The 15,341-nt window shown below is 42.6% G+C and overlaps 1 protein-coding gene across 7 annotated transcripts in view; it reads right to left on the reverse strand.

The window, feature by feature from the left end:
• The window catches only part of FCHO1 (FCH and mu domain containing endocytic adaptor 1), a 507,107-nt gene that overhangs the window by 323,155 nt on the left and 168,611 nt on the right, over positions 1 to 15,341 (reverse strand). For all 7 annotated transcript variants that reach the window (XM_082267054.1, XM_082267048.1, XM_082267051.1 and 4 more), the window contains 2 exons: positions 11,156 to 11,230; positions 10,929 to 11,070 (listed from right to left, as the gene is read on the reverse strand). In XM_082267054.1, the coding sequence (XP_082123180.1) occupies positions 10,929 to 11,070; positions 11,156 to 11,230 (217 nt within the window). The remainder of the gene's footprint in view (positions 1 to 10,928; positions 11,071 to 11,155; positions 11,231 to 15,341) is intronic.

Raw genomic sequence — 15,341 nt, forward strand, 5'->3', positions numbered from 1 at the left:
CAAGTCCAAAAAGGTTTATATACGTCGTCCGTTTAAACCTAAATACCGGTGTTATGGCAGCAGATAGCTGCCATAACCCTGGTATTTTTTTAAACGTTGGACGGTTGGCTTTCCGATAAGGGTGGTCCCAGCGGCGGATTCGCCGTGGGATCACCCTTCTGGGATGGCGGAAGAGGCGCCCCCCCCCCCTCCCGACGCGTTCCGGTCCTTTTCCCCGCTTACCGGACCCGCCGGCAGCGGGGAAAACGATCCGGTCCCGAATCCTCACAGACAGGATGTCGAGTGAGGGCAAGCTTGCCCTCACTTGACTCTATGGTCTTGGAGGACCGGAGCTACGGAAAATGTTGTTGCCTAGCAACCGGTTTAAAGGTCCTTTTTTTTTTTTTTTTCATTTTATATTATAATTATTTATTTTTTTTTTTTTTCTATCTTTTAGTGTACTTGTGAGATCTGAGGACTTTTTGACCCCAGATCTCACAAAAAAGAGGTCCTGTCGTGCCTATTTCTATTACGAGTAATATTTACATCTCTTTTAATAGAAATAAAAATGATCAATTTTTTTTTTTTTTTTAAACGGTGTAAAAATAAAAAATAATAAATAAAATAAATAGTAAAAAAAAAAAAATAAATTAAAGCGCCCTGTCCCCGTTAGCTCGCGCGCAGAAGCGAATGCATACAGAAACCCCGCCCACATATGTAAACGGTGTTCAAACCACACATGTGAGGTATCGCCGCGATCGTTAGAGCAAGGGGAATAATTTGAGCCCTAGACCTCCTCTGTAACTCAAAGATGGCAACCTGTAGAAATTTTTAAATTGTCGCCTATGGCGATTTTTAAGTACCAAAGTTTGTCACCATTCCGTGAGCGTGTGCAATTTTGAAACATGACATGTTGGGTATCTATTTACTCGGCTTAACATTATCTTTCACATTATGGAAAAAAATTGGGCTAACTTTACTGGTTTCTTATTTTTTAATTAAAAAAAAGTGAATTTTTTCCAAAAAAATTGCGTTTGGAAGACCGCTACGCAAATACGGTGTGATAAAAAATATTGCAATAATCTCCATTTTATTCTCTAGGGTCTCTGCTAAAAAAAATATATAATGTTTGGGGGTTCTAAGCAGTTTTCTAACAAAACAACTGATTTTAGCTTGTAAACACCAAATGTCAAAAATAGGCCTAGGCAAGTGGCTCCTTGGATGTTCGGCCCCTCTATATGGCTAGGCTGTGAAAAAGTCTCACACATGTGGTATTGCCATACTCAGGAGGAGTGGCAGAATGTATTTTGGGGTGTCATTTTTGCTGTGTACATGCTATGTGTTAGGAATATCCTATAAATTGACAACTTTGTGTAAAAAAAAAAAAGTTTTCATTTTTTTCCCACATTTTCCAAAAACCTGTGGAAAAAAATGATATGTTCAAACGACCCATAATGCCTCATAGAATATACGTTGGAGTGTTTGCTTTCCAAAATGGGGTCATTTTGTGGACTTTTCCATTGTATTGGTGCTCTAGGGCCTTGAAAAGTGTGATAGGTAGTAAGAAAGTTTTATGTGTATTTATGCTCCTAGAACGCCTGAATGTGCTTCTTGGACGTGGAGTCTCTTTTGTGGCCAGGCTGTGTAAAAGTCTCACACATGTGGTATCGCCATACTTGGAAGGAGTAGCAGAATGTATTTTTGGGTGTAATTTTTGCTGTGTACATGCTATGTGTTAGAAATAGCTTATAAATTGACAACTTTGTGGGAAAAAAAAGAAAAAAAAATTTTTTTCTTAATTTTCCCAAGAATTGTGGGAAAAAATTACAACTTCAAAAAACTCACCATGCCTCTTACTAAATACCTTGGACTGTCTACTTTACAAAAAGGGGTCATTTGGTCGGTATTTGTACTGTCCTGACATTTCAGGGCCTCAAGAAAGGAGATAGGCAGTCAGTACATCTGGTGTGATCAATTTTCAGTAATTGGTACCATAGCTTCTAGACTCAATAACTTTCACACAGACTAAATAATATACACTAATTTGGGTTAATTTTACCAGAGACATGTAGCAGTATACATTTTGGCCCAAATGTATGAAGAAAAATTTATTTTTTGCAAAATTTCATAATTGAAACTAAAAAAAAGTGTTTTTTTTTCAAAATTTTTGCTCTTTTTTTGCATATATCACGAAAAAAAAAAACCCCAGTTGTGATCAAATACCACCAAAAGAAAGCTCTATTTGTGTGAAAAAAATGATAAAAACTTTGTTTGGTTATAGTGTAGCATGACTGAGCAATTGTCATTCAAAGTGTGAGAGTGCTGAAAGCTGAAAATTGGTCTGGGCAGGAAGGGTGTCTAACTGCTCTGTATGGAAGCGGTTAAATAAGACAAGGAGTAATGTAATGCATTTAATGTGGTTCATTTAAGCAGTGTTTTGTTCTTTATGTCCCGGGTCTTAAACTACAACTAACATGTGGGTCAGACCGAGGCACGGAGAGGGGATACTGCGCTTTATAACTACATCATGGCCGTCAGCCAGACTGAAACGTGGAACGCATAGTACTGCGCATGCGCACTTTACTCACGGTATCGCGAGATTTCGTATTGGGACTGTACAGCTCAATCCGACAGAGAGGCTTGGTTCACAAGGCGGTCCCCTGTAGGTATAGTCATTACCTGCAGTGAAAGAAGGCTTGGAACACACGCCATGACAGACCCACTTCCTGCTCTATGGTAGGATTTATTAAATGTACAATGTGGAGCCAATTTAAAGATATTATATTGCCTATGAATATGTGCGCAATGGATGGACACATTCTTATACCCCAGATGATGTTCGTGTGGATGAAACGCGTTGGCTTGTGCGGAGTTTGCTCCACGATATTGCGCTCTTTGAATACTGTCTGTGATCACGCTACTTATACTTGAATCGCTTGTAAACTGCAGAGAGAATGTACGTTTTCTACTTTTAAATAAAGTCGTCCTTTGATGGTTTTACACTATGAGGAGACTTTTTGTTTTCTATGGGTATCTGAGTTCCTATATGCATAAGTGAAGATTTGATGTGACAGAGGAGACGTTAATCATCTGGAGATTAGTGTGTCATCTCAGTTTTATTACCTCTTGCTTGAATGACTATCTGCCCCTGGCATTAGAGTCCACTAACTCTGGTAAGCGCTCCTGACTCTCCCCTGTGGTGATGGCCGCACCTTTTGGCAATCTTCCATTCTGAAGCCCATTTGGGTATGGACTCTATTCCCTTTTTGAACACATTTTATTCACACTATTGAGGACTTTTATTCTTTTTTTTTAGGCAATTTGTGGTCCTTTATTGTGATATATAGTGGTTGCTCGTTTGCATATTTGTCACTTTGCACTTTATTTGGTTTTGCACAGTCATTTACATATTTGACACTGTGTTTATATGTAGCACTTTACATGTCAAATCAATTTATGCATTTTTTTTTTGCACGTTTGTAGCATGGCACTTTTCTCTTTTCTTGCTTTGGACAATATTGTTGTATTGTAGTGCCAGCAGCTGTTCTATATGACAGTAGTGCAGTAATTTCTTTACATAAGTCCAGGCTCCTTTACACAGAGCTGCAGGATCACATGACCGAACTGAAGTGGATTAAAAAAAGTAAGTACACCGATTCTTTTAGGTAGGATAGATAGGAAGCGGGCAGTGGGAATATTTAAGAGTAGACTTAATTTGGCTCCTCTTTTTCATATACAGGGATGGAGACCATAGCATGACCTGCTTGTCTCATGTAAAGTCCCAAATATTTTATGAAATTAGGGATGGAGGCACTGAGCTATACAGGCAAATTGCCTCATATAAAGTCCCAATCTGTGTTTTACACTGCATCCGCCAAGGGATTGGAGGTGTATGCTTCTCAGCTGGTCGTTTTCAGTTTGTACCATCTTAAGAACATTGCTATTAGAGCATTGAGATACTATACCAGTCGTGGATGGAGGTGGGTTGGGGGAAGTTTGGGCTGCTCCCTCCCATCTGCCTCCTATCCACCCATTAGCAGCCATGTGCTCCCAGAGTGGAGACACTTAAATTTAAAAGTGTTAGGAACTGCAGATAAAACAGGGTGCCGTGTCGTGGCTCTGCAGCTTACACATGCATTTGCAAATGCGTGTCAACTAAACTACTGTTCTTTATTTATATCGAGACAGGTCTACTTGGTTGGTGGCAGACTGGAGGGTGAGTACATCAGACTGGGGGCTGGCTGGCTTCCATGCACCTCTCTTAATCCTTTTCAATTTGTTTTTTCCGATACAGGGATGGAGACGCTGGGCATACCTGCCGGTGTCTCACTTAAAGTGGAGTTCCACCCTATTTTTATACTTACCTCCATCTTCTCGCTCCGGGTCACCTGAAAAATAAATGGATAATCGCATATTTTTTTTTTTTTTACTTACCTCGTAGCGAAGAAAATATACTTACCTTACTTCCTTCTTCCTCCTTCCTCGGCCGCGGCCCGTCGTCACTTCCTGGCTCTGCAATGATTCCTGGGAGCTGAACGTCATAGCTCCCAGGAATCATTGCGCCTGCACCGGCCCCGACGTCAGTTCCGGGTCGCGCGCGTCATCCCCTTCTAAACAGCTTCTGGGCATGCCCAGAAGCTGTGGAGGGGTGACGCGCGCGACCCGGAAGTGACGTCGGGGCCGGCGCAGAGCATCGTGGGACCACAGAAGGCGGAAGAAGACTTCAAGCTGCCCACATCTGAGATGGCAGCGCTGGACAAGACGTTTGCAAGGTAAGTATTTCGTAAGTATTTCGTCTTGCAGGTAAGTGCAACCCGGGACAGATCAGAGGCTAGCCATTGTGGAATGCACTAGCCCTGACTGTCCCGGGGGTATTAAAAAAAAAAAAAACAAATCCTGGGTGGAACTCCGCTTTAAAAGTCCCACACAGCCCACATTGTCGACTTACTTTGGCTTTCTTCCACTTAATTATAATTTTTTATAGGACAGATTGCCACACTTTTTGCTTTTATTTAAATGTGTTACTGATTTCAGTTATGTGTTGGCAGCTATAAAGGTTTGGCAATAGGTGATAGGGAGAGGATAAAAGGATCTCGTTTATACAAATTTTAAAAGATATAAATATATAAAAACATTTCTGTGTCAAGTGTAAAGTAAGATGCAGTCTCTTCAACAAACATATGAATTCTCACGCTACAGACTTTTCTATAAAAATGAAAAACTGTCAAAAAATATTTATAGCTGAACTAAACCCACCTTATTTAAATGCTTCACAAAAGAAAAATCAAGTTAGAAATATTTAAAGTTATCAAACTGAAGTTTTGCATATTATTTATTTTGGTATACAGCACAATAACACAGTTAGCCTCGGTTCACACTAGGGCGACCTGTGAGGCGACCTGGTCGCCTCACAGGTCGCCTCCCATAGGGAAGCTGCGGACCCGTTGTAATAGGAGCGACACAAGTCGCTCCGACCTAGAAAAAGGGTCCGGAGCTTCTTTGGGGCGACCAGAAGGCAACCGCCATAGACTTCAATGTTATGATGTCCGTGGCGGCCGCTCCGAGGTCGCGGCGCGCTGCTTGCACCGCGATCTCGGAGGTCGCCCCTGGAAGTATCGTCGCGGTAGTGTGAACCGGTGCTAACGTGTGAATGGTGTGTATCCCATTCTCTAAAGATTGCTGCTTGTTATAATCTTCCCTTCAGTGCCTTTTTCATCACTGTGTGAGCTAACAGCCTCTGCTTCTTTTCTGAAACGTAGCCCTGCTCACCCGTTGGTGCTGTATCTTCACAAATAAACTTTGGCTTTAATCACTTCAATACCAAGCACTTTTACCCCCTTCCTGCCCAGGCCAATTTTCAGCATTTAGTGCTCTCACACTTTGTTGGACAAATGCGCAGTCATGCAACACTGTACCCATAAAAAGGTTTTTATATTTTTTTCCCACAACACTAGAGCTTTCTTTTTTTTTGTTCCATAAAGTTTTATTGAATAAAAACAAAAAGTTATACAAGCATAAAAATTTCATACAATGGCTATTAGTACATTTTTAAGGAAAGCAAACATATAGTAAACAGAAAGCAGTCAAATGACATGTGTTATCAACAGAGCAGTGTTTAACAATGTCCACATAGATCGTCATCAACATATCAACAAAGAGGGTAGCAGAACACATCGATTGTGGATGATCAGGGCCCGTACTTGTACGTTGATAAAATGTTTGTGATAGAAGACTAGAGCTTTCTTTTAGTGGTATTTGGGCTCCGTTCACATGTCAGCGTATGGATCGCGGCGCGATTCCGCCCGCGATCCGGAGATTCTGGCAAATCGCGGGACGCCTGTGCGTTGCCCGTGATTTGCAATAGCCCCCCAAACGCTGAGCGATGTTGCCGAGATTTCCGCCTGCCGAATCGCGGTAACATCGCGCAAAAAAAAATTGCGGGACGCATTACGCCCAAAAAAGTACAAGAGCTTCTTTGGAGCGTATTGCATCCCGCGATTTTTTTTGCGCGATGTTACCGCGATTCGGCAGGCGGAAATCGCAGCAACATCGCTCAGCGTTTGGGGGGCTATTGCAAATCACGGGCAACGCACAGGCGTCCCGCGATTTACAATAACCTCCGGATCATGGGCGGAATCGCGGCGATTCTGCCCGCGATCCATATGCTGACATGTGAATGCAGCCTTAATCACCACTGGGTTGTTTATTATTTTGCTCAGTAAACAAAAAGACTGAACATTTTAAAAAACAAAACACATTTATCTTCGTTTCTGTTATATAATTTTGCAAATAAATATTTTTTTTCCTAAAATTTAGGTCAAAATGTATTCTGCTACATTTCCCTGGTGAAAATAACCAAAATCAGTGCTTATTATTTAGTCTGTAGGAAAGGTATAGAGTCCATAAAGTATGGTGTATATATATATATATATATATATATATATATATATATATATATATATATATAAAAATCGATCAAACCTGATGTACTGACGACCTATCTCATTTCTTGAGGCCCGAAAATGCCAGGACAGTACAAATACATCCCAAATTACCCTTTTAGAAAAGTAGGCAGTCCAAAGTATTTAGTAAGAGGAACGGTAAGTTTTTTTTTTTTTTTACATACCAGTGCAGTACAGCGTTCTTATATAACTGTTGTGGCAGAGAAACTACTTTTTTTTTCACTATTTTTTTTTAACACACTGAACAGAGCAAGACAATGTTACCATAGTAAATAAAATAAATAAAATCGGCCCAACCCCAAAGTAATCTGGATGAACACAATGGCAGCTTACATATAGTGTTTTTCACTAAACACAAAAGAACCAAATATATATCACAGAATGCAGTGTCAAAAATTCAGTTTAAAAATATCCAAATTAGTGCATGATAGATACTAATCAGTAATATCTGGTGCATTAAAATACAATAAGTGATAAGTAAAAATGTGACTACATAAGCAAGTGAAAATCCATAAAAATGTGACATCAATCAACGTAATCATGTGCATAAACAATTAAGCAAAATAAAGTCCATATGAAACGTGTCATAAGACATTAATCTTTTCTTTTGGCGCTGCATTCTGTGATCTATAGTGTTCCCAAAGTAACACTGTACTAGTCTGGGGAAGTGATCAGGAATTTTTTTTTTTTTTTTTTTTTTTTACACAATATGATTGGTATAAGCAACCATTTTTACTGAATGAAACTGATTCATTCAGTGTCTTTTGTTGTGATTAGCCAAAGCTAATCACATGGCACAGGTTGACTGTGATTGGCCCTCTCTGTACCACGTGATCACTGTGACCAATTATAGCTAGCAACACAATTGTATACAATGGATGGCATGAAAGAAAGCCATCCATTGTTTACAATTGTCATGTGATCTGCTGTGATTGGTCACAGTGATCACATGATGCTGGCAGTGGGCCAGTGTAATGATCCATCATCGGTGACAGATTGCACTGCTCTGCGGTGCTTTCTGAGAGAACGTCATATGACATCCACTCAGAATCACGAAAGGCCCGCCCATCAAACTGCTATAGACCGGGTGCGGAAGGTGTTAAATTCCTAATCAAACAAAAATAGAACTTTAAATGAACTTAATGTAAAATAATTTTCCTCTGACAGACGCAGCCTCTTCCAAGTTTCATCACTATTGGCTAATTGCTCCCTCTGCAGGAACAGGCTAGGTAGTGAAACTTCATTAAAAAGCTTTAACTAGACACACCTTAGGAGTTGTCCCTCTCAACATTACCCTCAGACACTTATGCCCCATACACACGTGCAGATTATCTGCAGACTTTTGTCTGCAGACTTACCAAAACCATATAATATGAGGTCAAACCTAAACACTTTCAATTTGTATGCAATCCGGCAAGTCCTTGCACTACATAGAAAAGGTAAGTCTGCAGACAAAAGTCTGCAGATAATCTGCACGTGTGTATGGGGCATTAGAGCTTACTAATCAGTTTCGTAGCAAGCAGTAAAGGAAGACAAACAACCCCAAAATAGAGGGGCAGGGGCTGCGTCTGTCAGAGAAAATAATTTTACAGTAAGTTCTTAGAAAAATTATATTTTCTCTTACGTCCTCTGACAGTTGCAGCCTCTTCCAAGTTTCATCACTATTGGGATGTCCCAAAGCAGTGCAGGTGTGCAGGTGTGAGGGGTGGGAAAAGACGCAACCAACAGAATGGTAACGTGTCAACAAGGCCAGAACAAAATGTGGCCAACAGGGCAACAAAAGCTCATCCAACAGGAGCTAACCCCAGAACAACAAGTTCATCCCAAGAAGAGAAAACATGTCACTTCAACAAAAGGCAGCGCTCAAAACTTTTCGGCCAAAAGGAAGCATCCGAGGATGCCATCAAATCAATCTTGTAGAATTTGGTAAAAGTGTGCACAGACGACCAGGACACTGCTTTACACACCTGAGCCACGGAAGCCTGATGGCGAAAAGCGCAAGAGGCACTCACAGCTGTAGTAGAATGTGAACTCACAGGGAAAGGAGGCACCTGATCCTTGAGTGAATAGGCCTGAAGAATAGTCTGATCCATTTTGAAGTTGCAGCGGACAAAGCCAAACCCTTCCGAGGTCCCTCAGACTTCCGAAAGGATTCCGTGGCCGACAATTAAAACCCTGATCGCCCGAACCATATCCAACGAGTGCAAAGCAAATTCCTTGGGAGGAATAGGCTGCGCACAAAGCGAAGGCAAAACAATATTGTCATTGAGGTGGAATGCAGACACCACCTTAGGGAGAATAGATTGGTTGGGTCGTAGAGCAACCTTATCCCCATGAACGACCAGGTAAGGCGAACGGCAGGACAGAGCCGCTAATTCAGACACTCTGTGAGCAGAAGGGATAGCCACCAGGAAGGCAACTCTCTGGGACAACACAGGCAGACGTATTTCTCTGATGCTTTCAAAGGGAGGTCGTTGCAAAACGGACAAAACCATATTCAAATCCCATGGAGGCAAAGGAGCCCTCTGTGGAGGAGCCAGATGACGCACCCCTTGAATAAAGGTGTATTCAAGGGGTGTGAATCAGGGAATTCGTCGCCAAGGGACACTGGAAGAAAATGGCCAAGGCTGACACCTGACCTTAAAGCATATCCAACGCCAAGCGCTGTTCCACACCATTCTGCAAGAAGGCTAGGATCCTTGCCGAGAAGGAGTAAGGATGCAACCTTTGCGACTCACACCAGGCAATGTACGCCTTCCAGGTACGATGATAAATCTTCCTGGAGGTAGCCTTCCGAGCTCTCAGCAAGGTAGGAATAACAGCATCAGAGAGACCCCTGTCTCTCAACACCTGGCCTTCAACCAACAAGCCGTTAAATCCAGAGACCATAAGGCCCCTTTCACACTACGTCAGTTGTCATCCGTTTTTCATCAGTTGTTATCCGTTTTTCATCCGTTGTCATCCGTTTTTACATAGAGATGCATTGATGTCCGTTTTTCATCCGTCAACGGATGGATGAAAAACGGACAAACGGACAGCGTGTGTGAAAGGGGCCTAAAACAGGGTGGAAGATCGGCCCTTGAGACAGCAGATCTTCTCTCAGACTACCATCTTGACGAGGTCTGCGTACCAAGACCGACGAGGCCATTCTGGGGCCACCAGAATCACTTGCACCTCTTCCAACGCCAACCTGCGGAGGAACCTGAACAGTTGAATCGGAGGAAAGGCATAAATCAGCCGATACTGGTGCCAAGGCACCACCAATGTGTCCGTGGTGTCTGCCAGAAGATCTCGAGCTCTAGCCATGACCCTTTTCTACCTTCTTGTTGAGACGAGACGCAAACAGATCCACGTCCGGAGTCCCCCACACAGCACACAGGAGCCGAAACACCTCCGGATGCAGGGACCATTCCCCCGATCCAAGGACTGACGGCTTAGATAGTCCGCCTGCCAGTTCTCCACTCCCGGAATGTGAACAGCAGAGATAGCTGGAACGTGCTCCTCGGCCCAAGGCACTGTGAACAGGTTTGACTAAAACCCACAAAATCTCTCCTGCTGTGGAACCAGGACCATAACGCCATGAGCAAGAAGATCTTGCACTGCCCCCTTGAGAGCCGTCAGGCGGTCGGGAGACAGACGGAGATTTGATGGAAAGAACCTGCGGGGCGAGATCGAAATTCGATCTTGTATCCTGAACGAAACTTATTTGTCTTGAATTAGGGACAACCAGGGCTCTTGAAAGTAAAGTAGACGTCCACCCACCCCTGAGACGGGTGAGGCCGTCCCTTCATGCGGAAGAAGACTGGGCCACAGCACCGGACTGACCGGCCTTGGGCTTCCTAGACGCGGGTTTCTTGTTACCGCTTGAGGCCTTGAAGGATTTTCCCTTTTCCTGTGCCCCTGAGGCACGAAAGGGCCCCCGATGATACTTTCATAAAACCTTCATAAAATCAACCTAGAACTTGACAAGAGAACACCAAAGCTTACCTTTTTATGCACCTTGACCTGCTCTTCCCCATATCGATTGATCTCCTTTATTAAATCATGCAGCTTCTTGCTTAGTTCTAGATGACATAGAGCCAGCTTGTCTGAAGATACCCGAAACATCTCCCACATTGGGGCGAAGGTCCTATTGGGAAAAAAAAGGGGGGTATCTAAAAAATTTTACATAAACATGTGGTGTGTTACAGACATGGCTTAAATGTCTCACTTACCCCAGGTGGCTTCCACTGCTGACCATCTTGGACAATTTCTGCATAGACTTTGAGTAGGCTTCCTCCACAGTGGCCCTAGAAATTGAAAGAAGGGCTAATTGTAACATCTTCTTTACTTTCTACCACAGTGAGGACATGTCTACTGCAGTAAATCTGGCTAAGAAATCACAATCTAATAATGAAAGAAGAAACTATTCACAAACATTTCAATGTTTAAAGCTTGCTTGCAGAAGGAAAATATCAGACACCAACAAACTGTGTCAATGGATATGTAAGACAATTTTATAACTTCTAGTTGGATCAGCCATTTTACCAGAAGGAAGAGGATGTTAGGATGCTACCAATAGCATTTAGAAATATGGACGTATAGTTCCATTTCTGTACAAAGACATATGGCCGACCTAACTATACATAAAACATAATTGTCTAGATTTGAAGGCATGATTTACTAAAACAATATCTATAGTGTATTTGCAATGAAAGCACTGTATCATGTCAACAATAACCTTTAAGGCTAAACCCTAGGCAGATTTTAATAGACACAAAAATATAATGCATCTCTGTAATCATTTCTATAACATTAAAAACTGGATTTTTGTCTTACCGTAAAAAATCCTTTTCTCTGAGGTTCACTGACAGACACAGCTTCAAGTCTTCAGACCATTCGGCTTATGCTCTTGCTCTCTAGTAGGACTAGACTGAAAGGGGGAACCCTGCAAGGAAGAGGGAGAAGCACAAGAGGGAGGAAGGACACAGAGGGGCCCGCGACCACCCCAACAATTCTGCAGGAAAGGAGGGGGGACATTACTCCCCATACCACAGTCACCATGTGGGCGCCACTCACAGCAGTCCTCCGCACTATCTTGGAAGGGGGGGGTGCTACAGCCTGAGGTAAGCTGCAACAGCTGTCGTGACCAGTGCTCTGCAACCTCACAAGGTTTTTCACTTGCCGGTCAGTCCCTGTCCAGTGGGACTATGTCGCGGCCAACTTAGCACGGAGCTAGTAGTTGGGCCACGCTCGCAGGCCAGACTGGGAAGACCGTAAGGATCTAGAATATCCAGTGTGTCGCCCAGTCCCGCTGTTGATTGTAGTTCTCACAGGAATAGTTGATTATAGTTCACACAGGAACAAAAATAAAGAAAAGTAAAAAATTCCATTTAATATAGGAAAACAATGCCAGGACCGCAGATCCCAGCAGAGAGCAAGGTCCTTACTCCTGAACTAGGCAGGAAAAACTGGAAGGCCTACAACAGGAAGTGATGGTATACCCTCTGGGACTGCCCCAGAGGCGTAACCAAAAAGGTTTCCGCCTAGCCCTACTTCTAGAGAGCAAGAGCTTAAGCCCAATGGTCTGAAGACTTGAAGCTGTGTCTGTCAGTGAACGAAAGAGAAAGTATTCTTTAAATGCAAGCAGTGTAAGTACCTCAACAGCCTCCTGAGGTACCTTTGCAGTAAGGTTGGACTGTGAGAGGAAAAAGCAGTAAAGGGGCCAATCATGAAGTGACAAAAAGGAGAAGACAATAGGGTTACAAGTGATAAGCTCACTGCTGCTTCTCCCTTCAGTGCCGGTTCACACTATAGCGATGACAGACATTGCATGTGATTCGCACCGCACTGCTCTGCAAATCACATGCGATGTATGTGCGAAGCGAATTCAGCCATACAGATTGTATGGCTGAATTTGCATCGCATTCAGACAAAAGTTGTGCAGGACCCTTTTTTGGTCCGCACCAGAATCGGATCACATGGGTATTCACACCTATGCAATCCGATTCCTGTCCAAATTGACAGATCACACTGCTATATGCAAACTAATCTGGAGGTGTCATTATCTTTGTATTGACACTCCCAGCAGTTCGCATATGGCAGGGTGAACTTCCTGCAAGTCGGGTATGATGCGGGAATCTGCAGTGGATTTGCAGGGTTCCCGCATCGCACCAGTGTGAACCCGCACTGGCTGTCCAGTCACAGGCTGAGATAGGTCCAGGATGACCAGGGTTTAGGGGAAGTGGGTTAAATGATGGGGCCAAAAGACTGAAAAAAGTAATACGGGATAAATCTATAGAATGACGGTATTTATTTCAGCAAAGGCTGGGGTAGTTATTATATATTCAAGCCTTTCACTGCCAGGCCCTGCCCCCCAATTTTCACCTTAGACTGAATCATTTTTTGCCATCTTTCCTCTTTTGGGGCTTTTTTCACAGTTTCGAAAGTGATTATTATACCCCACACAAATACTATCTGAATGCACAGAACCTGTAGAGTTGAAAGACGGTGTTGTTGATTCTGCAAGACTCATGATAGTTGCACAATTGCTTATCAAAACTATATTTTCAATGAAAATTTTCTGATCATTATTAATGCACATAAAACACAATATGTAAAAATTAAGAAGACAAATATTTGTGTCTACCAACACGCGCAAACAAAATTGATAAAAATTCAAATCCATTAAGGCAGATGCACGAAATGAAGTGTAGAAAACACCTATTAAGATATGTGAAAGATAACCAAATATTATAAAATATTTATAAATAATAAATAATATCAAATAATATAAATCAAGGCCATTGGCGAATGAAGTTGTGACATCCATCCTTGTAGGAAATCTACAAGATTAGGCAGAAAGAGGCCAAGCAAGTTATAAGAACTTCTAAAGCGCAGGCAGAAGAAAAACTAGCTCAGTCTATGAAAAAGGATAAGACATTCTTCAGATATATAAATGAAAAAAGGAAATTAAAACAAGGAATAACTAAATTAAAAACAAAGGACGGAAGGTATGTAGAAGAGAATAAAGGGCTAGCCGACTGCCTTAATGAATACTTCTGTTCAGTTTTTACAGAAGAAAAAGAAGGAGAAGGACCTCCACTTGAAAGGATGACTAATGAATCATTTGATGCATGTGTCTTTACAGAGGAAGACGTTCTAAGATTGCTGTCTAAAGTGAAGACAAATAAGTCACAGGGTCCTGATGGGATACACCCAAGATTATTAAAAGAGCTTAGCGGTGAGCTGGCAAAACCATTAACAGATCTATTTAACCAATCATTAGTAACAGGAGTCGTCCCGGAAGATTGGAAATTGGCAAATGTCGTGCCCATTCACAAGAAAGGTAGTAGGGCGGAATCGAGCAACTATAGACCAGTGAGTCTGACATCAATAGTAGGCAAATTAATGGAAACCCTATTAACCACTTTACCTCTGCTCACAGTAATATTACTGCGGCAGAGTGGCTCGTTATCGTCTGACGACGTAGTACTACGTCGTCAGACACTCCCCCTTCTGGGCGGCGCTTGCGCGCCGCCGGAGGCACGCTCCCGCTGTTTTCATTCACAGCGGGAGTCGGGCCAGGGGAGGAGCAGCGGCGATTGCCGCTGCTCTTACCCGATCGTCGGGGATCGAGTCTGGAGATCCGCCCGCTGTGTGTAAACACAGCGGGCGGATCTCCATAGTGACAGGGAGTGACAGATCGGACTGTTCAGCATAGCTGGACATCCGATCTGTCCATGACTCACTCAGTCACCTCCCCCCCTACACGTTAGTAAGCACAAGGCATACATTAACCCCTCCCTCTCCAATAAAATTAACCCCTTCCCTGCCAGTGTCATTTTTACAGTAACAGTGCATATATATAGCACTGATTACTGCAGTAATGTCACTGGTACCCCCAAAAGTGTCAAAAATGTCAGTCAAGGGTCCGATCTGTCCGCCGCAATGTCGCAGTCCCGCAAAAAAAATCGCAGATCGCCGCCATTACGCTTTAAAAAAAAAAACACCAAAAATGACAGAAATCTTTCCCTTTGTTAGTAAACGCAATAACTTTTGCGCAAACCAATCAAAATACGCTTATTGCGATTTTCTTTACCAAACATAGGTAGCACAAAACAAATTGGCCAAAAAATTTTAAAAAAATAGTTTTTTACATTTTTTTTGGGGGGAATTTCATATAAAAAAATGTTAAAAATATTGTTATTTTTTCAAAATAAACGCTCTTTTTTTGTTTATAGCGCAAAAAGTAAAAATCGCACAGGTGATCAAATACCACCAAAAGAAAGCTCTGTTTGTGGGAAAAAAAGGACGTAAATTTAGTTTGGGCATGGCGTCGCACGACCGCGCAATTGTCAGTTGAAGTCGCACAGCGCCGAATCGCAAAAAGTGGCCTGGACGGAAGACAGCAAAATCCTC

This window comes from Pelophylax lessonae, assembly GCF_965119305.1.
Source record: "Pelophylax lessonae genome assembly, chromosome: 1".
In the NCBI taxonomy this organism is placed as follows: Eukaryota; Metazoa; Chordata; class Amphibia; order Anura; family Ranidae; genus Pelophylax; species Pelophylax lessonae.